At 42.0% G+C, this 26,168-nt stretch overlaps 1 protein-coding gene across 1 annotated transcript in view; it reads left to right on the top strand.

Annotated features, from left to right (window-relative positions):
- Positions 1 to 26,168, top strand: part of rims2a (regulating synaptic membrane exocytosis 2a) — a 203,935-nt gene that overhangs the window by 54,118 nt on the left and 123,649 nt on the right. The window contains 1 exon segment of the mRNA XM_061716044.1: positions 756 to 1,048. Coding sequence (XP_061572028.1) covers positions 756 to 1,048 — 293 coding nt within the window.

Below are 26,168 nucleotides of genomic sequence, written 5' to 3'. Positions count from 1 at the left end.
GTATTGAGAAAAGAAAGAGCTTTACCACTCATAAATGTGTAGATATGCAAGTTTAGTCTTTGGAGCATCTTTTCACTGCTGGATATAGGAAACTAATGTGGTGAGCTGGCTGCTGGAACTACACCGTAGAACGGGTAAAAACACTGAACCCCAGAGCTGTGAAACCTTTTCCTCACCGGTATTTATAGACCCTAAAAAACAGAAAATATTCCTTTTAAAAATGTTTATATTATAACCAAAGTCCATTAATTACTGTCATCTAAGCTTTACTTAATAAAAGATGTGAATAATAACTGATCTAGTGACTGAACTTCCATTTGGCCCTCTGCCGCTAAACTTTACTAAACAGAAACAAGGGTTAAGTGGTGCCTCTTTTTAAAAATAAATAAAACAAAGCAAAAAATGTAGAAGATAGACTCACTGGCTCTATATATGAGACAATTGAAATCCAACTTGGGTTACTTTTCCATGACGTGACAGGCTGCTGCATGTGTAAAATACTTCATAATACATACGCCTCATCAACAGGAGTCATTGGATTGTTTGTGATATTTATGGTTATTGTAACGGTTAAAGCCTTTTCAGAACAATATTAGCTGTTTGGTTCTAAAATGCTGATGTTCTGAAAAGTTCAGCTTTTTCACCCAGCAACAGTGATGTCCCTCACAAAGTTAGACGCTCACCTGATCATTCAGTCACCGTTGATGCCGGGCTGAGACGGCTGCCTGTGTAACTTCCTCTTCTCTTCCCTGCAGGTTATGTGGGTATGCAACTTGTGCCGAAAACAACAAGAAATCCTCACCAAGTCGGGGGCGTGGTTCTACAGCTCAGGGCCCGGCCAAGTGCGGGGTGTGTTTGAGGGTGGGCCGCAGGGTAAAAAGGCCAAACTGCAGGACCCGTCCCATTACCCCTACCAGGGAGCCTCAGGGGATCTGACAGCGACTTCAGACAGAAGCAGACCTCACGGCGGGCTCCTGCCCCGGCAGGCGTCCCTTGACAATGGTACAGGGCTAAGATACTCGGGACCCGGTGACCCGCCCATAGACAGGTCAGTCTTTCTTTTCCCTTTCATGGAAACACTGTGATATACCTTGCTATGTATGGGTTGTTTCTGTGATACGATTTGTGTTTTCTTTCTTTCTTTTTTAATATAAGTGTGTAAATTCACCCTGATTGATTCAGCAAAGACAGCTAAAGCTTTAGTTATGGTTTTGCGTCAAAACGACGCCGTGCCTACGGCGTGTGGTTCGCATCGACGCAGACCACTGACGTCAGACGTCAGACCACTAACCCGTCACTGACACCGTCACTGACGTGCACCTCCCGAAAATTGTAACTACGCGTCGAGGCGACGCAGACCACACGCAGACGGAGAGGACTGTGATTGGTTCGCTTGGAAGCAACGCATTTCCGGTTTCCGGTTTGAAGCAGTCGTGAACTTTCAGCGCTCTTTTCGTGTATGTGTGATTTTTTTTGTTTTGTTTTTTTTGCAATAGTTGTCCTTATCTCTTTGATTCCCTGTGACCGGAAAAAGTCGGATAAACCATTAGTTTCAAAGTTTATTTAGACGGGACGATGCATATTCATGAACACTACATTAAGCAGTGTAAATACACCAGGCTTTAGCAGAAATGCTAATTTCCACCCGTAGTCCCCACACACAACCAGACACACTCACACCTACGGGCAATTTAGAATGATCAATTAACCTAATATGCATGTTTTTGGACTGTGGGAGGAAACCGGAGTACCCGGAGGAAACCCACGCAAGCCCGGGAAGAACATGCAAACTCCACACAGAAAGGTCCTGCTGGGCCTGGGAGTCGAACCTTCTTGCTGTGAGGCAACAGTGCTAACCACTAAGTCACCGTGCTGCCGTGCATTCAGGAAAAGGTCGCGAATTAGCGGTCACGGGGGGTACTGCACCGCGGAGAAATGGAGTGACGGAGAAGTCCGAAGGGTTCACGACGGCGTCACGGTGACGGCGTGTGCTCTGCGTTGGTTTGACGCAGAACCATAATTCAGGCTTACCTCCCGAAAATTGTAACTACGCGTCGAGGCGACGCAGACCACACGCAGACCGAGAGGGCTGTGATTGGTTCACTTGGAAGCAACGCATTTCCGGTTTCCGGTTTGAAGCAGTCGTGAACTTTCAGCGCTCTTTTCTTCGTGTATGTGTGATTTTTTTGGAAAAAAGTCGGATAAAACATTCAGGAAAAGATCGCGAATTAGCGGTCACGGGGGTACTGCACCGCAACGAGATGGAGTGACGGAGAAGTCCGAAGGTTCACGACGGCGTCACGGTGACGGCGTGTGCTCTGCGTTGGTTTGATGCAGAACCATAATTCAGGCTTAAGTGATGGTGTACGGCAGCTCTCCTTCATGTGGCCTTAGCACTGATAGCTGTGGTTGTTGCAGAGATTATGTGGATCTGTGTTTTGAGCCAATCAAGCCTGACATGGACCCAGTACAGTGCTTATACACAGAACCCCAGTGTTGGGTGTAACGCGTTACAAAGTAACGCGTTACTGTAACGAGATTACATTCGCCAGTAACGCAGTAATGTAACGCGTTACAGTTGTAATTTGGGTAATCCCGTTATAGTTACTCTAAGACAAGAAAAAATACGTTACTTTAGTTACTTTAAGCTTTTCAACTACATGTAGAACGGGAGAACAGAAAAGAAAATCAAACTTGCCTTTCATGCGTCTTCACCATGCGCGGCAACACTTGTCTGACTTGAGGCTGATTTATGGTTCCGCGTTAAATCGACGCAGGGGCTACGGCGTAGGGTACGCGGCGACACACACCGTACGGTGCGCGTCGCCGCAGACCTTACGCCCGTAAGGTCTGCGTTGGTGTAACGCAGAACCATAAATCAGCCTTTAACGTGATCTTACGGGATTTTACGGGATTTTACGGGACTTCTGGTGCTGATCTGGGCACTGCAGTAATAAGGTTCTACTACAGGACTGTCTCAGAAAATTTTAATATTGTGATAAAGTTCTTTATTTTCTGTAATGCAATTAAAAAAAACAAAAATGTCATACATTCTGGATTCATTACAAATCAACTGAAATATTGCAAGCCTTTTATTATTTTAATATAGCTGATTATGGCTTACAGTTTAAGATTCCCAGAATATTCTAATTTTTTGAGATAGGATATTTGAGTTTTCTTAAGCTGTAAGCCATAATCAGCAATATTAAAATAATAAAAGGCTTGCAATATTTCAGTTGATTTGTAATGAATCCAGAATGTATGACATTTTTGTTTTTGTAATTGCATTACAGAAAATCACAATATTCTAATTTTCTGAGACAGTCCTTTATATGTTGTTCATTGGCAATCGAGTTATGGTGCAGCTCAGGTGATATTGCGGAGTAATCCAAAAGTAATGTAACTAGTAATGTAACTAGTTACTTTCAGCAACCAGTAACTAAGTAGTGTAAGGGATTACTTTTTTTAAGTAACTAGTAATATGTAATGGATTACTTTTTTTGAGTAACTACCCCAACACTGCAGAACCCACACGGCCTATAAGGCAGACAGATACATTCAGTGTATCTAATGCTAGCTCAGCATTTCCTGAACAGTCACCCACCCACTCTCTTCACACACACACACACACACACACACACACACACACACACATGCCTCACCAGCGCCATATAGACGCAGATAATTGCCAGCCTCATTTAGCTTGGATGGGGTACTAGCACAGGATGGCTGATTGCAATCATTTGCATTATCTGCATGTTAAAGACAAACTGCACTCCCTTAGTAACAGACTGGTGCTCTGCCAATCAGAAATGGCGTTGAAACAGTTCAGGTAATCAATTTCAGTTCAGCGCCTGAAAATTTGAGCATGATGAGAATGAGAATGTGTAGCCACAATAAAGATCCTTATATTTCTTTAACTTTCTCAAAATGCTCCCTTGAGGAGAACGCCCTCAGATGCTGACAGAACAGGATTGCTGTGCTCGGGGAATCTGCATACCTCTTTCTTGAAAGTGCTTTCAAATTAGGTAGTTACTTTGATGTCCACACGGGGGCTTCTTCCTTGTTCTCCCACTGAAGAGAAGAAGAAGAAGGCAAGCAGAAGAAGAAGAAGATGAGAGGCTTGTATCCAGGGGTCTGTACACTTTTAAGAAATGGCATCTATTGCAGAGTTCTCAGCAGAATCTGCTCAGGTGATTGAACTTTTGTCCAAACTAAGACTTTGATCTAAACAGCCACTGGTCTTTCATGCCAAACACAGTCCACAGACAGATGCTTTTCTATCTCTGCCTGCTCTTCCTGCATATCAGGCTGAGAGGAGGTCTGGGCAACATGCTACTTTTTACTCTGCAGAATTGTTACAAGTCCATGCTTTTCATACTTTTTTCCCCTGCTGTGACCGAGTTTATTTACATTGCTAGTCATCTTAAATCTTTTATATTCAATGTTCTGTATACAGACTGTACAAAATCACAATAAAGTGCACCACCTATCACTGTAGATTTAAACCAAAGCTTAGTAATGAGTCCTTTTGAGAGAGTGGTGCAGGAATGACCAGGGCTAATACTGCTAAACTAGCTCCGTCCAAGCCCATGCCGCTGTATATTAATTGATATTTTGGCTTCGGGGGTGGAGCTGGTCCCAGGAAGAAAAATCTGGCAGTGACATTGCTTACATTTGCAGTGACGGGAAACAGGAAACTGGCTGTCTGAAACTTCACGGGATGATGTCGTTGATGGATAGCAGAGAGTCCATAAATAGAACTCCCACTGCATACACACCAAAACCCACTTTTCATTAATCTTAAACAATGTGTAAATTAACTCCTCCTGTATTGTGCGATAGAAGGGAGGGGAAAACGCTGACAGACTATTTATAAGGAGAAATAACTGGGGAGAGCTTGTAATTTGTCTTGGTCTCAGAGGTGTCATTTGAATGAGCACACAGATCCGGCAGGACAGCAGCGGTAGTGAGGTCTGCTGTTAAAACAGCAATTATTACGCAGGGATCCCAACATAGCCACCGGAGGAATTTTCTCACTTTTGTTTTTAAAACACATTCAGCTTGGAACAAGTGAAATAATCTAAACAGATGAGAAAGCAGACGAACCTTAGCCTGGACACCCATTAAACATGAAAGCCCAGCCCCTTCACTACAGAGCAGCTCTGCACCATTATGTTCATTATTGATTAGTCTAAGCTTGTCCATCTCATTTTAGAAGTGTGTATTATATCAGCACCCATTACAGTACCAGTTTCTGTTTAGCTAGCTGTGCTTAAAGGATTGAATAATCAATCAATGTATTTGCAGAATTTTAGAAAAATTGAATTATTGTCTAACTGACACCTTTTAGTTTAAAAAAGAAAATGCGTGTAAACATCTTTGAATGAAATTGACCTAGACCAAATTTCTCAGATTAACACACCTAGATAAATCCAGAATAACTTTCCACTCTTGATGGGCGTTAATCCGGAAGTACTGGATGAGGCCAATGCAGAGCAATAAAGACGACATTTAAAAAGAAAATGGACAGGATGTATGAAATGTCCATGTCTGTAAGTCTTTCCATTTCACCGTTCACTAATCTTTTACACTTTAAAGGAGCTGTATGTAAGAGCAATAATAAAACGAATCATAAAATGACCCCGATATTTCAACAGACATTTAAAAATCCTGTTCATTTCAAATACTTATGTCACTGACAACAGCACTCAAGCCAAGATATTCCAGTTTAAAAAGAGGAGTTGCAGCCCTCAACTGATGTTTATGTTGTCATTTTTTGTTTTGGCCTGAAGCTCCACCCTCCACCTATCTCCCAATCACCAAGTCAGTATTGTTTCTGAAGCTCCACCCTCCACCTATCTCCCAATCACCAAGTCAGTATTGTTTCTGAAGCTCCACCCTCCACCTATCTCCCAATCACCAAGTCAGTATTGTTTCTGAAGCTCCACCCTCCACCTATCTCCCAATCACCAAGTCAGTATTGTTTCTGAAGCTCCACCCTCCACCTATCTCCCAATCACCAAGTCAGTATTGTTTCGGCATCCGGGTTGCCAGCTCGGCTCTAATTATCGCAGCCATGGCAGCCTACGTTCCTGCTGCATTCTGCAGCCTACCTGGCAACCTCTGGTCGGGGGGAGGAGGGGGAGGGTACACGCCGCTCAACAATATTTTGAAAATGACTGCAGTACCAGTTTTGGCCATTTCTTACAGACAGCTCCTTTAAATAAAAGTTCCATTGATTCCCTTGGCGTGTATTTATATAGGGACAAAATAAAGGAGTCTATAGCCGACCTGAAGGTAGCTTAACTCAACTGCGCATGTAAATGTTAAGGCCAAATTTCATGTTGAAGTGTGATCTAAACGATCTATGTCTAGATAACAACCGGTATCAGCCCTTTTTGAAATAACAACTACAACTGAAAGCACCTTTTGAACCTGTGATGGACTGGTGACCTGTCAAGGGCGAACCTCCGCCTTGCTGCTGGGATAAGCTCGGCAGATCCCCGTGGCTCTGAATAGGATTAAGCAGATATAGATAATAGCTGGATAGATCTTTTAAACGCCACACATGTTGACACTCCCTGGTGGAAATGATAACATTGACAGTGTTCAGTTCCAGAGTCCTGATGTTCTTCCTGATGGCTCACTGGGGTCACCTGGAAGGAGCAAAAATCATCCATTAATTGCAAAGATTAAAGCCTTTTGAGTTCATATTGAGCCGTATACCATAAATGTCTTGAGTACCTTTCCCAAGATTGAAATGCGTGTTTCAGGAATCCAGTGAACTAGTATTTTCATTAGTCATCAGTGCTACAATCATTCTACAATACATGTCTTACTGTTACCATAGTACCATACCATACCATAATAGCTCAGCATTAAAGGCACTCTTTCAAAATGTTTCAAAAGTGTCTTTTCACCCTCCGTTAAGCTCTTTCTCACCCCCAACAAAACAGTTCCATATGCATTTATATCCATAGGATTCATTTGATCTCAATGAACCCTTTAACTTCATGTCCAAGTATATGTTCACTTTAAGAGCCCGACAGATCCAGCTTTCATTTTTCAAACTCACACAGTATACCAGTATACAGTGTGCTTGTATGTGTGTTTGTGTTTGTACGTGTATATATATATACACACATGTACATATATATATATATATATATATATATATATATATATATATATATATATATATATATATATATATATATATATATATATATATATATATAAATGAAAGCTGGATCTGTCGGGCTCTTACCCAACAGATAATGAATAGCAGTTAAATTATTTTCCACAACAGTCAAAAGTGAACGTATACTTGGACATGAAGTTAAAGGGTTCATTATATAAATGCATAAGGAACAGTTTTGTTGGGGGTGAGAAAGAGCTTAACGGAGGATGAAAAGACACTTTTGAAACATTTTGAAAGAGTGCCTTTAATAATGAGCTATTATGGTATGGTATGGTACTATGGTAACAGTGAGACATGTATTGCAGAATGATTGTAGATCTGATGACTAATGAAAATACTAGTGTATATATATATATATATATATATATATATGTGTGTGTGTGTGTGTGTGTGTGTGTGTGTGTGTGTGTGTGTGTGTGTGTGTGTGTGTGTGTGTGTGTGTGTGCGTGTAAACGTTTTATACCTCTGCATGCACCCCAGAGTGCGGGAGAAAGAATGGAGATATGGGAAGGAAAAGACTCACGATTCAATATCTCGTCAGTCCTTGTGTGTGTGTGTGTGTGTGTGTGTGTGTGTGTGTGTGTGTGTGTGTGTGTGTGTGTGTGTGTGTGCGTTAGTGCGTGTAGCCCACTCTCCACAGGCGAGGGGAAATATGAGTTGAATGCGAGGCAGCAGCTGATGCACCGGTAAAGGAAGCTCCTCCGCCTCTCCTCTCCTCCTCTCCTCCGGCCGCTCCTCTCTCCTCTCTCCGCACACCGAGATTAGATGATCTTTTTTTTTTTTGCTCCCTCAAAAGCAAGAGAGGTCTTCACCGGCACTACTTCGGGTTTTTTTTTTTTTTTTTTTTTTTTTTGTGTGCTTCAAGTCTGAAGCATTATGAACGAAGGATCCCACCCGGAATGCCTCTCATTTAAGGACCCTTCTCCCCAGGAGCGCCAGCAGCAGAGCCATGGAACTAGATCTCCGTGTTTCCTGCGTGCACTGCGCCCCGGGAGATAATAACTAAAAACCCGAGGTGGCGTATGCATGCGTGGAAGAAGGGGGGCGTCCGGCCGGAGCGAGCGCAGGCTCTGACTGGGATGTATCCGCGGTGAGAGGAGAGGAGGGGGGGGGAAGAAGAAGAAGGGTGATCACTTGCAGAGGATAAAAGAAAAAAACCGAGGGGGAAAATGCAGTTTGAGACATTGCGTCAGTTCTGTAGCTCGGTTTTATCCCATTTCAACGGCGCGTTCTCGGCGCCCCAGAACATCCTGCAGACGGAGCTGCTCGAGCAGGCGCTCAGCAGCATCGGGTGAGTCAGTGGCTCCTTTGTGAAGAAATGCCCACATTTACGGGGAAGGGCTTTCCCCGTTGGTATGTCAAACGAGTAGCTGTTTGGGGGAGGTGTGGGTGAGGTGAGGGGGGGTGGGGGTGGTTGCGTTTATCGATCGCATCCAGCCTGCGTAACAGCAGCCCGCGGTGCTGGACCAGCTCCGCAGCTGCACGTCCTCCCCGGCTGGATGCGGGGATGATGCTGGGATGATGCTGGGATGTTTGGGATGCTGGGAGCGGAATTAGCCGTCCTGTCTATGCGTGTGTCTCGATTAGACTGTGTGAGGCGTGAGAGATGAGCTGACATGAGCCGTTCAGGTGGACCGTAAACATATGGAGGTGCTGCGCGCCTGCGCGCCGCTGCTGCAGCATGTGTGCCCCCCTTCTGTTTCTGCTGCTGCTGCTGCTGCTGATGGAGCTGGAGCTGCTGCTGCTGCTGGAGCTGGAGCTCTCAGCTCTCCTCCCAGAGCAGCAGCACATGACCAGGGGAAATGTACATTTGAAGAGTCCAGAGCTGGAAAGGAGTGGCTGCACTGTCACGTCCTCCCACACACACACACATTCGTGCACTTGCACTCCCACTACCCCTACTGGAACAGCAGCTCACTTCCACGGAATGGACATATTGCAGAAAAACAAACAAACAACCCACAAGATTTAAGACTAATAGGGTAATAAATATTGAATTCAGTGACACATGTTACATTTGGCTACAGTGCAGCTAGAATTTGTGTATAAAATCTAAATTTGGGCTACTTGTAGTGTCCCAAGGGACCAATTAAGAGTTTGGCTTTCCTGCCTAGATACACTTGAGCATATTTTGATGTCTGTTGAATGTTCTGTTTTCCTCACAAAGAGGCCTTAGTCATCTGGCCAGGGTCGACTGTTGGGACTCATACACATTACAGGAAGGGGTTTAAACTTACAACCGGCCGTATATTCTGCTGCCACAGGGGCCGAGAGGACGCATCCTCTTTCCTCTCTCGCCGCAGACGCAGAGCCCGTATCGCTACACCATCCAGCGACTGTCTCTGGGGACGGCGAGTCTTTCCCTCTTGTCCCCCCACCCTACTGTCAGAAATAATTTACAGCATTGCTGGGCTCTCTGCCACCTCACATTACATGGCCAGAACACTCAGCCACTGGAAGGGCGGGACAGGGGGCTCGGTGCCTGGAAACCGGGATCCAGCAATCTTCACATTTGACTGATTAGATTGAACTTATTTTCCATCACTACCTTTTTTTTTTTCTTCTTCTTCTTCGTAGCAAAATCCGTCAGTTTGAACTGCATCAGAGTATTAGCCGAGGCAAAGGCCTGCCATTCGGACGGTCCCTTATTTGTATCATAGCAGACGATATTAATAATGTTATAGATAATCTCCCTCAGAATGTCTTATTGACAAAAGAACAACAGTAACCTCTCCTGGATTATACATCCAGAGCTATCTCTGTGTCCACTTGTGTTTCTGTTCTACAAATAGTATCATGCAGCTTCCAGATATACCAGAACTTTGCTAACCAGGAGTGTTCACTGGTCTCGGTTGCTTCGTAGCTTAGCCAGGGATGCTTCTAAGCTCTCTCTCTATCTTTTTTTCTTTTTGCACAGACAGAGACTTTCTAATGGGCTGTGTGCTTTTAGATCCAACTCCCATGTATTATGCATGTGTGCGTCAGCAGAGGTCCTAATGGGTCGTGGGTATCTGTTCTTAGAGGGCCTGGATGGTTTTGAATTGAGCGGACACTTAAACTGCAACCATATTCGGCCTCGCTCCTCACACACGCGCACAGTTCCCGTATCATCTGGCCGTCTCTGCAGCAGTCTGTGTATGCTTTTCTTGAATGCCTGAGACCAAACTTAGTCCTGTTAGATGTCAGTGTGACGCTTCAGTACGGATGATGCTGAGTTTGTGGGAGGCGTTTCGAACCCTTCTCTCAAGGAGCCCCTTATACAGCAGTGTGACTGGACTGTGGATAGTTACATTTGATTTCCTGCAAAGAAGCAAGGTGTTAAATGTTCTGCTGCATATTGTGTAAAACTCACATGTCTAGACTTTAACTATTCCACATCGGCATCGCAGTCTTGAGTGTGGCTTAAGTGACTCATCCTCACACTCACAGTTGTTTGCTGCATCCCACAGTCTCAGCTATTGTCTTCTCCTGCAGTGACAGCATATTTGCAGCCAGGAACGCTTGTGTGTGGTAAAATGCTCATGATCACAAGAAAGCAGGAGCCATTTTTCCCCACTATTGTCAGTTCCAGGTTAAAGTCTGACCCCTTCATCTCTTCACTCGTCCCCTTCAAAGACGAGGTTTCCCGAGAATTAGGGAAAGTGGTGTACATGATATTTTAATCATCCTACATCATACTCAATGTTGGCAGAAAATGTAGAGAAAACCAGTAAAAACCTCATGACTCTGAGATGAGCTGGATCGTAACTCTGTGCTATACAAGGGGAAGAAAAAAGTTTCCTAAAGTAACTGTTAAAAATGTCCTTGTCATTAAATGCATCATTGCATCATTTCTACATGATTTGTAACAGCTCATTTAAAAACTGTATTTTTAAAATAATGAATGACCATTGCCGAACCGAATTTCAAGCCGAGAATTAGTTGAGTGGTTTGGCGTTTTTTTGTGAACCGTCACAAACAGGACTACAATGACATAAACACACAAAAGAACAATATACAACTGCTGTAAAAGTTATTTGCAAGCAGAGCAGTGTTTTAAAACAGGTTTAAGCATTATCAAATGCATTTATATCTCCCAACATGCCACTGTGATGTTAAGAGGCAGCTCAACTACCGGTAGAAAAATGTTGTCTTTTCATTTTGGACCCAAATCATTGATTAAAGTTAACAGGGCTATTAAATGCCTCTTCTTTATTCTCCTCCACCTGCAACTGATGACAGCATTAGAGGGGGTCTGGGAATTTATTTCCCCATGAATAACTTTATTTATTCAAAAGAAGGCCTTTTCTGTTTAAGATACAAATAGATAGACAAATACAGACAAATGAAATGAACCATAATTTACTGCATTAAAAAAAACACTGACTGGGTTCTTCCAGATCTTTAAAGGATTTCTCGAGCACTCTCTGTCCTATGTTGCAAAGATGATGCACCCTTTGCTATCTTTTCATCTCAAAAGTCTTCGATCACGGTGGATGTAAGGTGGGAGTTCAGGGAAGACAAACCGGGGAATGAAATAAGCAAGAGGAAGACAGAAAGTAGCACGAAGAGGCAGGAGCACCCGGGCGTCAGTTACCATGGTGACCGAGCTGGAGACGAGGCAGACATAGCAGACTGCAGCTTCTACGGCACTGAATCTCTTCAGCTCTGAGTTTGTCTCCTCGTAACAGAACTGGGGAAAAGGAAAAGAAGGAAATGAGAGTGACGGGCTGGTAGGAGGAGTCAGGCTACAGGCCTTGAAATCATAGAAGACAAAGATGTAGGTAGTTTTCTTTTTCTTAGCTTCACTCAGTTCTTTTACCCTTTTAGCGAAGGGTAAATGAACTGACTGTTTTGTTTTCTGTCTTACATTCCAACAGTTCCACATTAAAACCCCTGCGGATCCAAAATCAAGCTGACGAAGCTGCTTTCTTGTAGCTACTGGGGATTGAATGTCTGGTTAAAGGGCTCCTCAGCTGTAGCAGTTACGGGAGGGGGGGGGGCATTATACTCCCATCATGTCTGCCCACACTTTCACAGCCGGCCTCAAGGCCTCTGCCAACTCTCCTTTCAAGTTTAGAATAGTTCTGACAATAAAGTAACGTCTTCAGGGTTAAGGTGTGGGTTGTCTAACTGAGGCGATATCCTCAGGAGTTCTTGTGCAACCTCCACCTCCCAGTAACGGATCACCATACCTGGCCCACGCTCAGTCCACCCTTCCAGCGTTCTTCTTAGCCCCATGGTGTTACACCCTGCTTTTGGCGAAACTCAGCAGCTATAATTAAGCTAGCCCTTTATTGGTTTTGTCTTCACCGAGGGAGACGCGCGCAGGAAGAAGGGAGGCCCGGGTTTATTGCTTCGGCATCTAAGAGAGGTGTCGTTATTGCTGAGAGAGAGAATAGAGAGGGGATATATAGAGAGAGAAATTGGAAAAAGTTGGAATGATGGAGAGACAGCGGTGAAGTCAGAATTGATATGCTTGACTCTTCTCCCCTCTCACCAAATCTTATCAGAGCATCAGACGGAGAGTCAGAGCGCGAGGGAAGAAACGGCGAGAGCGAGATCTGGTGGCCGGCTGAGGACTGTAAAGCCAGATAAACATCAGGCTAATGTCCTCCTAACCCCGGGCCTGCTGGCACTGCTGCTTTTGCTGCTGCTCAGAGAGTGAGGTGAAACTGCCTCTGCAGAAGTTTGTGCACAGGTTCCAGAGAAGAATTGCAGATGATGTTATGTGGAGGTTTCTCTCCGGCCTCAGCAGCGAGGAAGGAGGAGGACAGTACAGAAGGTCACAAGAGACAACACTGGAAGAAAGTGGAGTTGTAAACAGGAAATCTGAGCTAGATAGAGTGCTGGCATGCTTGTAGAGCAAGACTTAGGTTGAATATGTGTGCACAAATGTGTGTATGACCCTAAACCTGAACATACAGGACTGTCTCAGAAAATTAGAATATTTAGATTTTCTGTAATGCAATTAAAAAAACAAAAATGTCATACATTCTGGATTCATTACAAATCAACTGAAATATTGCAAGCCTTTTATTATTTTAATATTGCTGATCATGGCTTACATCTTAAGAAAACTCAAATATCCTATCTCAAAAAATTTGAATATTCTGTGAATCTTAATCTTAAACTGTAAGCCATAATCAGCAATATTAAAATAATAAAAGGCTTGCAATATTTCAGTTGATTTGTAATGAATCCAGAATGTATGACACTTTTGTTTTTTTAATTGCATTACAGAAAATAAAGAACTTTATCACAATATTCTAATTTTCTGAGACTGTCCTGTACCATTGCGTGACTTACAGTAGATTAAGTTTCTTGACAGTAAAACTACGTTTGAATTTGGTCATCATAGGTCATTTCCAGCATTGCCCCAGGAGCTTAGCATCCTCTCGTTCCACTTCCTGATGGAGTCAGGGGAAAGCTTCTGAGTGAATGTGGGGCTCATCCCTCCGTTGTGTGCTTCTTTGTGAGACTCCGTGTGGCGGCACGAGTCCCTAGAAGGCGTCTTTGTCCCTTTAAAAGCCACTTTTCTGTGCTACAGACCAGATGACTGATGTCATCTTATTATTGTTTTTTAGAATAGCCACAAGAAAAAAAAAGAAAAACTGCACAGACCACTTGGATTGTGCTTAAATGAGCCGTCTGTAAGAAATGGCCAAAACTGGTACTGCAGTCACTTTCAAAATATTGTTGAGCGGCGTGTACCCTCCCCCTCCTCCCCCCGACCAGAGGTTGCCAGGTAGGCTGCAGAATGCAGCAGGAACGTAGGCTGCCATGGCTGCGATAATTAGAGCCGAGCTGGCAACCCGGATGCCGAAACAATACTGACTTGGTGATTGGGAGATAGGTGGAGGGTGGAGTTTCAGAAACAATACTGACTTGGTGATTGGGAGATAGGTGGAGGGTGGAGCTTCAGAAACAATACTGTCTTGGTGATTGGGAGATAGGTGGAGGGTGGAGCTTCAGAAACAATACTGACTTGGTGATTGGGAGATAGGTGGAGGGTGGAGCTTCAGAAACAATACTGACTTGGTGATTGGGAGATAGGTGGAGGGTGGAGCTTCAGAAACAATACTGACTTGGTGATTGGGAGATAGGTGGAGGGTGGAGCTTCAGAAACAATACTGACTTGGTGATTGGGAGATAGGTGGAGGGTGGAGCTTCAGAAACAATACTGACTTGGTGATTGGGAGATAGGTGGAGGGTGGAGCTTCAGAAACAATACTGACTTGGTGATTGGGAGATAGGTGGAGGGTGGAGCTTCAGAAACAATACTGACTTGGTGATTGGGAGATAGGTGGAGGGTGGAGCTTCAGAAACAATACTGACTTGGTGATTGGGAGATAGGTGGAGGGTGGAGCTTCAGAAACAATACTGACTTGGTGATTGGGAGATAGGTGGAGGGTGGAGCTTCAGGCCAAAACAAAAAATGACAACATAAACATCAGTTGAGGGCTGCAACTCCTCTTTTTAAACTGGAATATCCTGGCTTGAGTGCTGTTGTCATTGACATAAGTATTTGAAATGAACATGATTTTTAAATGTCTGTTGACATATCGGGGTCATTTTATGATTCGTTTTATTATTGCTCTTACATACAGCTCCTTTAAGTTCAAATATAGGCCTCCGTGTTTGGTGCTGTTAGTCAGTGTCAGTAACCATGCAAATGTTTATTTCGACAGTCTTCGCCGTTGTAGTGTTGTAGCAGCATGAATTTAATCCTGACATTTAAATGAATTTGATTATTTTTAAATTTGAAATGTATTTTAAAAAAATCAAATTTTTTGTGGATAACTTCTAAATCAGTGGCTGCGTCCGAAATTCCATCCTTCCACCCTAATGAGTATGCAAAGTGATTATGCGAAATTTTTTAGTGCGTCCGAAACATTAGTACGTACTTAATAGTATGCTCTATCCATACTCATTCTGGAAAAATGTATGTGGATTGATGGACACTAGCCGAGCAGAAACTTCCCACAATGCAATGCAGCGGCGTTTGGTTGCTTAGCGATACGTATAGTCATAAGTATAATATTAAGTATAATAATATTATTATATAATATTAATATTATAATATTCGTATATAATAATATTATATAATGTCATCTTATTTTGGCCAGAATAAACGGGAAAGAGCAGAGCGGAGCGCTGCCACTGCTGCTACTGCTGTGACACGTCACTTCCTTTTAATAGTACGTCCGAATTAATGCACACTACTGATATTGACTCAAAAGTGTGCAAAATTTAAGTATACTTTTTAGTATATACTGTTCAGTATGGCATTTCGGACTCACCAAGTGTTTTCAAGAGAGAAGTCCAGAGCTGTGGACAAACAGTCATTACGAGATTATTTTGTAGGAGTGAAGAGGAACCGTTTCAGCCCATTTAAGAACCCTGAAGCAACTGTTAAGTGTGAAAGTGTCATTGGACTTTTGATTTTGTGGAAAATCAAACCTTAAGATAAAACATTAAAACTTTAAATACAGTTTGGACATACTTTGGTGCTCCAATAGAACAGTGAGCCCAAACACGGATCAAAGATGGTTTCTGAATGGATAAAAAGGCCGGACAGTTAGCTTCTGGGATGGCCTTCCCAGAGTCCTGGCCACAAGACAAAGGAAACGTGTGCTGTGCTTACAAATCCGGACCCTACCAGGCAGCGAATGGATTTACTCTCACTATTTTAATTCTGGTGAGAATTTAACATTTTTAATCAGAAATGTGGAAATTCCTTAAGGATGTCCAGCCAAATATTTAATGGGTTTTATATATTTTGGAACCTGTCTATTTCATCTAATAGCATGCTTATATAAGAATTCAATTAAAAAGGTTTTACTTTTTAGATATACTGTACCCGTCTAAAAGAAACCATCACTACCTGGATTTAAATAAAGTTAATAGGTAACAGCTTCACATTGGATAATTACTGCTTGGATGGTTACGTTTCACAAGTTATTTATCTCTAACTGATACAGCGAGTAGCTCCTTATTTCTTTAACAACGATGTTGGAAGAACCATCCAGTGGTCGTGGAAAAGAAATAGTTCTACATTGCAATAGCATTCATTTCCATCATTAAGTAAACTTAAACCAATGATGACTTTCTCTCCTCTTCCCCGTCCTCTAAACCCCAAACCAGTCAAGGCTGATGGTCATCCTTCCTAAGTCTAGTTTTTCCAGAGGTTTCTTCCTGTTAAAGGGGAGTTTTTCTCTCCTTCCACAGTCGCCTGGTGCTTGCTTAGGACGGGGAGGAAATTGTATGCAAAAAAGGTTTTGATGCAATCTGTTGGTTTCCTTAGCGAAACAATATTTATTATTGTTGTTTAATCGACTTTGTTATCAGTTGGTTCATTTGGATGAATCTGTCTGTAAATGTGGTCATTTCGATGGCTTGAACATTCATCATTACCTGACGAATCACTCTGGGTGTCAGTGTCAGGGTAGCTAGATTAGTTATATGTTCCCAAGAACATATAGCTGTATTCAGACATTTTTGAGAAACAACAATATCAAACATTGCAAGCTTTCCAATTTTCTAATCTATATTTAAAACGATTTATGTTGTCATACATGTAAACGTCTTTGGCAGGAAACTACCAGCCACCAACTACATCTTCCATCATCAATGACATTGCGAGCAGTCCCTAAGCTTTGACCACTGCTCCAGATCTGTCGCTTCCTCTTCCACTTCCACTTCCCCCCTCCCTTCTTAATGACGGTGTTTGCAAACGTTTGTTTGAACGGTGGTCTTGAGAAAGACTGAAACACTGTGTCGCTTAACAATGATTGCACTGTCGGTCACCAATGCTGCTACCGCCGTTGATCCAACTATGATTTTGGGAAACACTTGCATCCTACCTGCGTGGTTCCAACCAGGGCTGGGGATCGATTCAAATGTCAAGAATCGATTCGATTCCGATTCTTAAAGGGGACCTATTATGAAAAACACGTTTTCTCTTGCTTTAACATATATAAAGTGGTCTCCCCTCAGCCTTCCAACTCAGAGAAGGAGGAAAGCAACCAAATTCTGCAGTGTCTGTACAGCCGCCCGGATGAGCCGTCCAGTGTCATGTGGATCTACGAGCCGTTCAGATTCTGCTCCCGTCTTTACGCAACGAAAATGCGATTTACACAGGTTGGCCTCCGATGCGTGAAACCACTGCCACAACTAACTCCGCCGGCCGGAGCTTCCGCCATTTTTTCGTAGCGGTGTATCGCGTCATTCAGGCAGCCAATCAGCACAGAGCCTCATTATCATAGCCCCGCCCACTCAGAATCCCTCATAGATAATGAGGTTAGAGAATGAGAAGATAAAGACATGGCTCAAAGGCTGAATTTCTAATTTATTTAGCAAAAACAATCAAAAGCTTGTTTTTAAGACATTCAAAGCCTGTTTTAAATAGGTATTAGATGCCATAATAGGTCCCCTTTAAGATTCAGAATCGATTATCAAGATTTGGTTAGATCCGATTCGATTCGATTCCGATATCGATTTGGGTTAGTTTTTATTAAAACGTTTTTTTTGAGCTGTTGCATGAATGATATGACTGTGTACTGTAGTTATGCAACATATTTATACTAGTATTATATTGAGATTCAATAGCAAGTATTGGCAGCTAATAATGCTGTAAGGACCAATTACCTCCCAGAATGCTGATAGAACTGCTTTCAGAAACATCGTGTGGGTCACAATTATCAAACAGATCCAGGGCAACAAACAGAGGCCAAGTGAAATCGTTTTTATTTTTGCGCAGACTCCATTTGAATTTTTTTTATTTTTCGGGTTTTGAATTTTTGAGAATTTGATTTTTAGCATTTTATTCAAATGTAACCCCAAACCTATAAAGTAATGAAATATAGACAATGTATGCATTGATATATAACTGAAAACTTTAATGTTTTCATACCTTTAAACATATTTAAAGGCAAAATCCTTTTTTGGGCATAAACACAAAAATACCAAAAGTTGTAATGTAATGATAAAAAATAAATAAATCGATCTTTAGACATACAAATCGATTTTTAGGAATTAATATGAGAATTGATTTAGAATCAGAAAATTGATTTTTTCAACACAGGCCTAGTTCCAACCCTGTTAGTTTCCATGCTGGTCTTGTGAAACGCAGCCCTGGTCTGGTGCCAGTCAACAATCCTTGCTTTGTTGACAGGTGTCTGCTTTTGTGTGTTTTTCTAAAGTAGGAGAGGAAAACCCCAGCGCTTGGCACATGAACACGTAGCGGTAAGGCCTTCTGAACAGTAATGTCACCAGTGGCCATCACAATCAGTCTGCAGTCTTCACGTCACTCATTAGCTCTGTGTGTGGGTCTGCTGTGCTGATTATGCAGCTCCCGACAGCGTAGCAAGCCAGTGCGCTTGTTTCATTTCAGCTCAGTGTGAGATGTGTGACACACTGCACTACGCTGGTGTCATGGTGAAAATGACCCACTAAGAGCATAGATGAGAGGTGCGCGTCCACAACCACACAGTCAGCAGACTCACGCAGGGGCTTTAGTCCACTTAAAACAAATTGGAATGTGTTTTTCCGCTCGATGTGGTTCATGTCATCCAGTGTAAACACACTGATCGCGTTTGGGTGCAGACCAAACAATGGAACTGAGACCATCAAAAAAAAGGTGGCCTTGACTGATGAACTCTGGTGAGGTGAGAGAGTATTCAAAATAAAACCAGACCAAAAGCCAAGAATTGGGGCATTAAAGGGATTGTGACATGAAAAACACATTTTTCTTGATTTTTTGTGTTTAGTTGGGTGTCTTGACATCAATTACACCCAAAAAAAACGAACTTTTAACATTCAGTGTATTGTGTGCTTTCTGGGAATTTCCGCATTATTATGCAAAAACGGCGCATCTGGTTTGGTGGCGGACCTATACGTATAGACCCGCTAAATCACCGCCCCCTCCACCCAGCTCCCTGCCCATCAGCACTGAGCCGCGGGCTGGAGGGAGAGAGACGGCCACCGGGGGGGTTGGGAGGAGGAGCGGGGCAATGATTGACAGGAAAGGGGAAAAAGGACGCGTTTTTCACTGCGCAAAAAACACCGTCATAAACAAAGCCAGGCATGGAGTACTGGAGTGAAGTTTTTCTTGTTACACCCTTTTAGACACATTTGAGGGATATTGGCCAAGACTTTTAATAGTGTTAAAAGCATGTTAAAAATTATGTCACAATACCTTTAAGCAGAGAATCCAGTTTTTTTTTCACAACTGCTCATCTTGCAAGTTGAAAGGTTGAACTTTCACACAGAGAAAATTGAATTCATAATTTAAATCTTTCATTGTCAAATGACAGTTTCAAAAGTAGAAACTCCTATCTGGGGTGTTGACTTGTTTAAATCGTGATTTCTTTTTTTAGCCTATTAAAACACAATAAGGCTGTTAAAAAGTTGATTAAAAACAAGTTCCTCATCCATCCATCCACCCATCCACCCAGCCATCCGTCCATCCGTCCATCCATCCATCCGTCCATCCATCCATCCATCCATCCATGGATCCTTGTTCAATTACCAGTAAAGTACAGTTATGTGATAAAGCAGCAATGACAAACCTTAATCTGAAACATCTGTGTCCGTTCAGTCCATTGTCATCATCATCCATCATATCCTCAACCCATGCTCAAATCTTCTTTTGCAACCATGATGGTGTTTCATAAAGTCAAGGAAATCAATTATTTCCATATTTTGCAAGCTTTGGACAAAGTGCGCATCTCCCTCATCTCCCTGTCTATGAACATATAGCTTTGTTCATTTGTGGTGCAAATGAGCCAACTCTGACTGCCCTCAACAGCATCCGTGGGCTTCTCCTGCCACCCAGCAGAGGGGAGAAACCAGCCAAGGACTGATCAAAAGCCTCCTTTTCTGGCAGGCAGATGCTGAGTAAACCCAAGTAGAAATTCAAGTAACTGTTTCCTCCTGCTTCCACTGCTCGCCTTCATTATTTCTGGAGCCTGCTGGCTAGCATTAATGAAACCCCATGTAATATTCATTCAATTTCCAGTGTTTACTTGTTCATTAGGTTTTGGGATAGTAGTTGATCTGATCTCCAGGGGTGGCTACCACTAAGAAAAAGCTGACTTTGAAGATTTTCCTTTTTTTTTTGCCAGCTGGGCTTTCTTCCATTTATTTAAATATCTCTCTTGATCCAGCACCATTCACACTTCCTCTCATTGGTCTCTGAATTGTGCAGCCGTTCTCTTCATTGCCATCTTCTCCACATTTCGTTTCTCACTTACAGAACGATAATTAAAGTTTGAGCTTTTTGTGCTGCAGTAAGACAAAATGGCAACCAAGGATGCCCATAAAGCAGAACTTTGAGAAGAGCGTCTAAGTTCCTCCCTCCTCCCTCTCTGCTGTGCTGGAGCTCTGCCCCCAAAGACCTTTCAGAGGAAGCTCTCACAGTAACAGAGGCCAGAGGGGTGGGCAAAAATATAAATAGGGCAATATATCACAATACTTTGCCGGACGATTTGATATCAATATTCAAAATATGAATATAATTTTTTTTTTAAATAATGAATTAATTATTTCAAATAATAAATCATGTTTCAGATGGGTTGTAAATCCAGTACAATTGTATTGTATATATGGGCAGAAATAATATTGTTAATGTTAATTTCATAATATGTATTATGTTTTCATAATATAAAAAAATATGAAAATATGTTCTTACTTTAGCTTGTAATTTTTTAGATGCATAATGCCTTTACAGTTTTCAGTGAACCATGTATAACATCGCAATCTATCGCAAACTTTGGATATGGCAATATCGTATATTGTGACTCAAGTATCGTGATGTGTATCGTATCGTGAGGTCTTTGGCAATCTAATACTATTGTTACTGGGAGTGTAGTAGTGATTCCCTTCACTAAGGGCTTATTAGACCGTTTGAGGCTCTGAACCGGTTGCTTTCAGTGACCCATGATGGATTTTTGTAAATTGTATTTTTTTTCATGTAACTATCTGCGGAAAATATTTACAACATATTATCAATACATGCAGCTTCATGTAATTTATCATTAAATCACCATAGTTGTTGAGCTGAAGTTTAAAGATCAAAGATTTTCTCAGCTGCACAAGTCTGACCATGGGTTCATTGATTGACATGCGTTCACTGTCATTAGGACAGCAGAAAGGCCTTTCTTTTGAGCACTCAGCACACAGCAAGGGACTTTTCTTTAATCAAATCGAACAGGCAGAGCAAAACCTTATCCCAAAGGTTTTGTTTTTTTGATGGGGCAACCCTTAAGTGAGTATGCTGCAGTAAGTCATGTATGCTTTTGCAAATAGGAGGAATTATGTACATCAGTTTTCAGTTTAGTCCTTTAGTATGATAGCTCCATTTTCTTAACCTGGAAATTACTGATTTCATTTAATACCAAACATGCCTTTTAAAATTTTAATCCAAACCAGATACACCCAATGACAAAATCTGAAAAGTGAAACTTCGTTGGATAATAATAGATTGGATTGTCATGACCGTCTGCGTTGTAATGCCATCTTTCACTCTCTAGTGAACCTACTTATAAGAAGGTTTGAGCATTGTGTAATTTACTTTTGTGACAATTATACCTGTATGCCCAATTTTCTCAAAAATAAAAGCATTTTACAATTTGCAAAGGAAAATGCAACCACTTAAAATTTAGAGCCTTGAAAATGTAATTTCCGTGTCGCTGTTACTAGGATTTTGATCCAGGGATTGGGTCCTTGAGGCACCTTGCCATGACTGCTACCCAGACCACTGGGATGGTTCTCCACCGGGAAAGAGTGGCATGCCCTCTCAGTTACTCGTAGGTGGAGAGGTCCTGCCTCAAGTGGAGGTGTTTAAATATCTTGGGGTCTTGTTCACGAGTGAGGGAAAGATGGAGCGTGAGATTGACAGATGGATCGGTGCAGCGTCCGCAGTTATGTGGTCGGTGTACCGGACCAATGTGCTGAAGAAGGAGCTGAGTTGAAAGACAAAGCTCTCGATTTACTGGTCAATCTACGCACCTACCCTCACATATGGTCATGAACTTTGGTTAGCGACCGAAAGGACAAGATTGCAGGTATAAGCCGAGATGAGTTTCCTCTGCATTTTACATTTCTGATCATGGGTGAGAATTTCGCATCATGCAAAAAGTAGGTATGCAACAATTATTTTAGACTCGCAATTTTACAAAATTTAGAGCCTTCATTGTGAATATGCAGCACTGATTTGCTGCGAACCAACGTAGCAATTGCAAATTGTGGAGTGAGAAAACACTGAATTATAAGAACATATGAATGCTTTTTTGGTGATAATTCAACAATGTTTCTTTTTTTTGGGCTCTAGTGGCCCTTTTATTCAAAGTGTACAGACAGGAAGGGGGTAGAGAGAGAGAATGGGGATGACATGCAGCAAAGGTGTGCAGGCCGGGATTCAAACCTGCGACCGCTGCAGGAGGACTGTAGCCTCAGTATATGAGCCACTGCTTAACCCACTACGCCACCGAGCAGCTCAATTCAACAATTTTTCACCAACAAAGCAAGTATTCAAAATGGAAATTGAACAAATAGACCAATATGCGATATTTTGTAATGTTACAACTGAATAACTCCATGCTTATTTTTTTGTAATACAAAAATCTTATTTCTGTGTTGGCTCTATGTTTGCCATATTGTTTTTTACATTTTATTAACAATAATTTTTCAACAAGGCAAAGCAAGTTTATTTTTATAGAACAATTCATGTACAAGACTATTGCGTCACATAAATACATTTAAAAAAATGCATTAAAAAGTAAAATAGCTTGAAAGCAGAAATGAAAGACATACAGACATAAGTTAAAAAGAATAAAACAAATAACATACAAGTAATAAAAGTTCCAGTGCATTGTGGGAGATTACTGAAATGCAGCAGGAAATAAAAAAGTTCTCAACCTTGACTTAAATCCACTGAGAGTTTCAGCAGCCCTGCTGCATTCTGGGAGTTTGTTCCGCAGGTGAGGAGCATAAAAACGTAACGTAGACAGGTGTGACTCTGATGACGTGAGGGTTCTTGTTGGTTCATAATGGACCAGGAGATCAGAGATGTATTTGGGCCAGAGAGCATCCAGAGTAACATTTAGGGGTAACATTGTTAGAAGGACTGAAGTCAGGTCAGATACACATCAGCGCTTGGTGTCAAAGAAGCCACGCGGTGGAGGTTGTGCAGAGTGAGGTCTGCCACACAGTTCCTGGGAAAAGATGCCGTCTCTCTCCACACTTCTAGGTCAAACCCCTGCATCAATGGCATTGTCACACATAGAGTACACAGTGACCAGTGTCACGGCCACTGATGCACCCTTAACATCACTGACACTGGCTTTTATACTTTTACAGCTGGTAACAGTTTGGTTGTCTTGTATAGTTTTTCCTGTTGGAGAGTAAAACACAGTTTTTTTAATCTCATATAGACTCTGAAATGTGAACCTTACATTGATATGTAGAGAAAAAAAGTTCTCATTTATGTCAGTCGTAAATGAATTGAAATGAAATGCTGAATCATTTCAAAAGTATTCAATGTATGACATCGTCGTCGAACACTGACCCGTGCTGTGGATGAGCTTGATGAGTGTTCTTGTTAGCTTGTATTTACATAATTTACATCACTACACAACATCACATATCAAACGCTGTCACGTGTACATCCTGTCACTTCTGAGCACGAGGCAACCTGAAGCTGCTCTCTGACTTGCTGCATATTCAGAGCCACGGAAATGTGTCAATGAGATGGAGTTGTGTAGAAGAGTACGTTAAACTTTTGACACAGCCTGTAAAACAAAAAATACATGTGCTGACTTTTGTTCAATTTTCAAAGAAAAAGTCTAAATCTTTTACTGTCGATGCCAAAGGCGACTCAAACGAGCACTACCCTTCAGTTGCAGCCATTGACTTAGTTTACATCCAGATAACAAGGTCCCTGTTGTCATCGTGCTAAGCCCAGAGACTCTACAAGGATAGACTGGTTAAGTGGCTCCCTAAGAGTAGTGGGCATAGTTAAGGAGCTCCAACCATTTAAATTTGTTTTGCAGATTTTGCATCGAACAGTCTAGATTTCCTGGCTGTGGATGAGGTGGGGCTGTTGTGGTAATACTAGTTAATTTTCTGGCTTACATTTATTGTCAGAGAGCATACCAGTGAGGGAAAAGCATGACAGGATGTGTCATCAACACTGGAAGTGTCATTTTATACTTTGGGCTACTTAGCCTGAACTCCATAACATTCTGTAATCAATGCCTGGACAAAACACCAAATAAAACCTTGCTCACCCAAGAGCAGATTTCAGTATTTTGTTTTATGTATTTTTCCCCCACTAACTGTGTGTTTCTGCCTGCAGCTTGTCAGTCTACAGCGTCCACGCCTGTCCACAGCGTTTGGCCTTGTTGTAGTTTAGGGACGGCTTTGCCGGGTGCTGCCTGTTTATTAAAAAAGACCCAAAGGATAAAGGTGGTAGGAGAAGGTGGAGGGTGATGGAGGAATAGCTGTGAATCATCTACATCAGCTAGAAGTACCGTCAGCTTCCCAAAAGGGTAATCGGTCCATTCCGGAGAATGTTATTTTGGGCAACAAAGATTATTATAGCCTCCTCTGACTCACCCCTCTGCTTTTTTCATTACCTCGTGTCTCTCTGGGCCGTCAGACAGCTGAGTAGCGTCACCGCCTTTGATTTTAAATGCAGCTCACTCACTTGAATGAAAAATGCATACTAAGCAGAACCGAGAAGAAGTGCGTGCACAGAGTCGTGGGTGTGTGGGATGACTTGTGTGTGGGAGAGAGAGCAGGACGGGGAGGGTGGGGCTTTTGATGTTTTTTTTACCTCAGTAGAAATACAGTCAAATATTTGGTTAAAATAATATGTGTAGGATGTGAAATATCATGTTAAATCTCAACATTTCCTACGAAGAGCACTTTGTGTAATGACCAATCACTGATAAGCGCGGAGCAGCGAGTGTGCGGCTGAGGCGGTTGGCAGGGGGGGGCAGTTTCCAAGCCTTCATGTGACGCTGGAAAGTATTTGTAATCTGTTTGAGGATGTTCGTGCGACACCGTGAATAATTGGACTCCAGTTTCACCCCTGCACGCGCCACAGGGTGAAGCGTCAGTTATATCTATAGTCTATACTAAAGTCTATACTAAAATAACATTTAAACGTTTACCCAACGAACCTTACATTCCTGTTTGACTTTTTTCTTTTTTTTTACTTTACCTCATGTGGTTTAACTTTTTACTTTGCCGATGCAGCAGTGTGCTTCCATGCGTGTCAGTGTACCATGACATCGATATTTTTATAATTACACGTCCACCAAAGCAATCGTTTGTGCGCACCTATCGGAGGTGCGGGGTGCAGTCAGATAAAACAGGGGAACGTTTCAACCCGGTTTGAAAGTAGAGTTGTTACATACCGACGAGTAGGTTTGAGTCTGACCAGCAGCACGCGAGAGTCACACGTCGGTGCTAAAGGTAAGACACTGACAGAAGTCTGACAAGTTTGATAACTTTAATGTTGAATTATGAAGGCATGAACAAAGTATTGCATGTCACCAGAGGTGGGTAGAGTAGCCAAAAAACTCAAGTAAAAGTACTGTTACTTCAGAATAATATGACTCAAGTAGAAGTAAAAAGTAGTCATCCAAATAATTACTTGAGTAAAAGTAAAAAAGTACTTGGTGAAAAAACTACTCAAGTACTGAGTAACTGTTGAGTAACGTCTGATTTATTTTTTTAACACAACCATTCAAACAGACAAAAGTACAAAATAAACATCTTTAGGCAAATTAAATCAATAAAATAAATTAAAATTAATAAAAAATAATAAATAGCTTAAATTAAAATAATCTTAAAGTAAATTCAAGTACTTTAATAAATAATAAAATAAATAAAATAGCAGAATAAAAAAATAAATTAAGCACAAGTAGCACAAAATTTCAAGCCTTTGTACTTTTCTTTTTTAACCAGAAGAACT

The sequence above is a fragment of the Cololabis saira genome, chromosome 3 (assembly GCF_033807715.1).
Source record: "Cololabis saira isolate AMF1-May2022 chromosome 3, fColSai1.1, whole genome shotgun sequence".
NCBI classification, from domain to species: domain Eukaryota; kingdom Metazoa; phylum Chordata; class Actinopteri; order Beloniformes; family Belonidae; genus Cololabis; species Cololabis saira.
The sequence above is the reverse complement of the archived record's forward strand: the minus strand, read 5'-3'. Positions and strand labels throughout refer to the sequence as shown.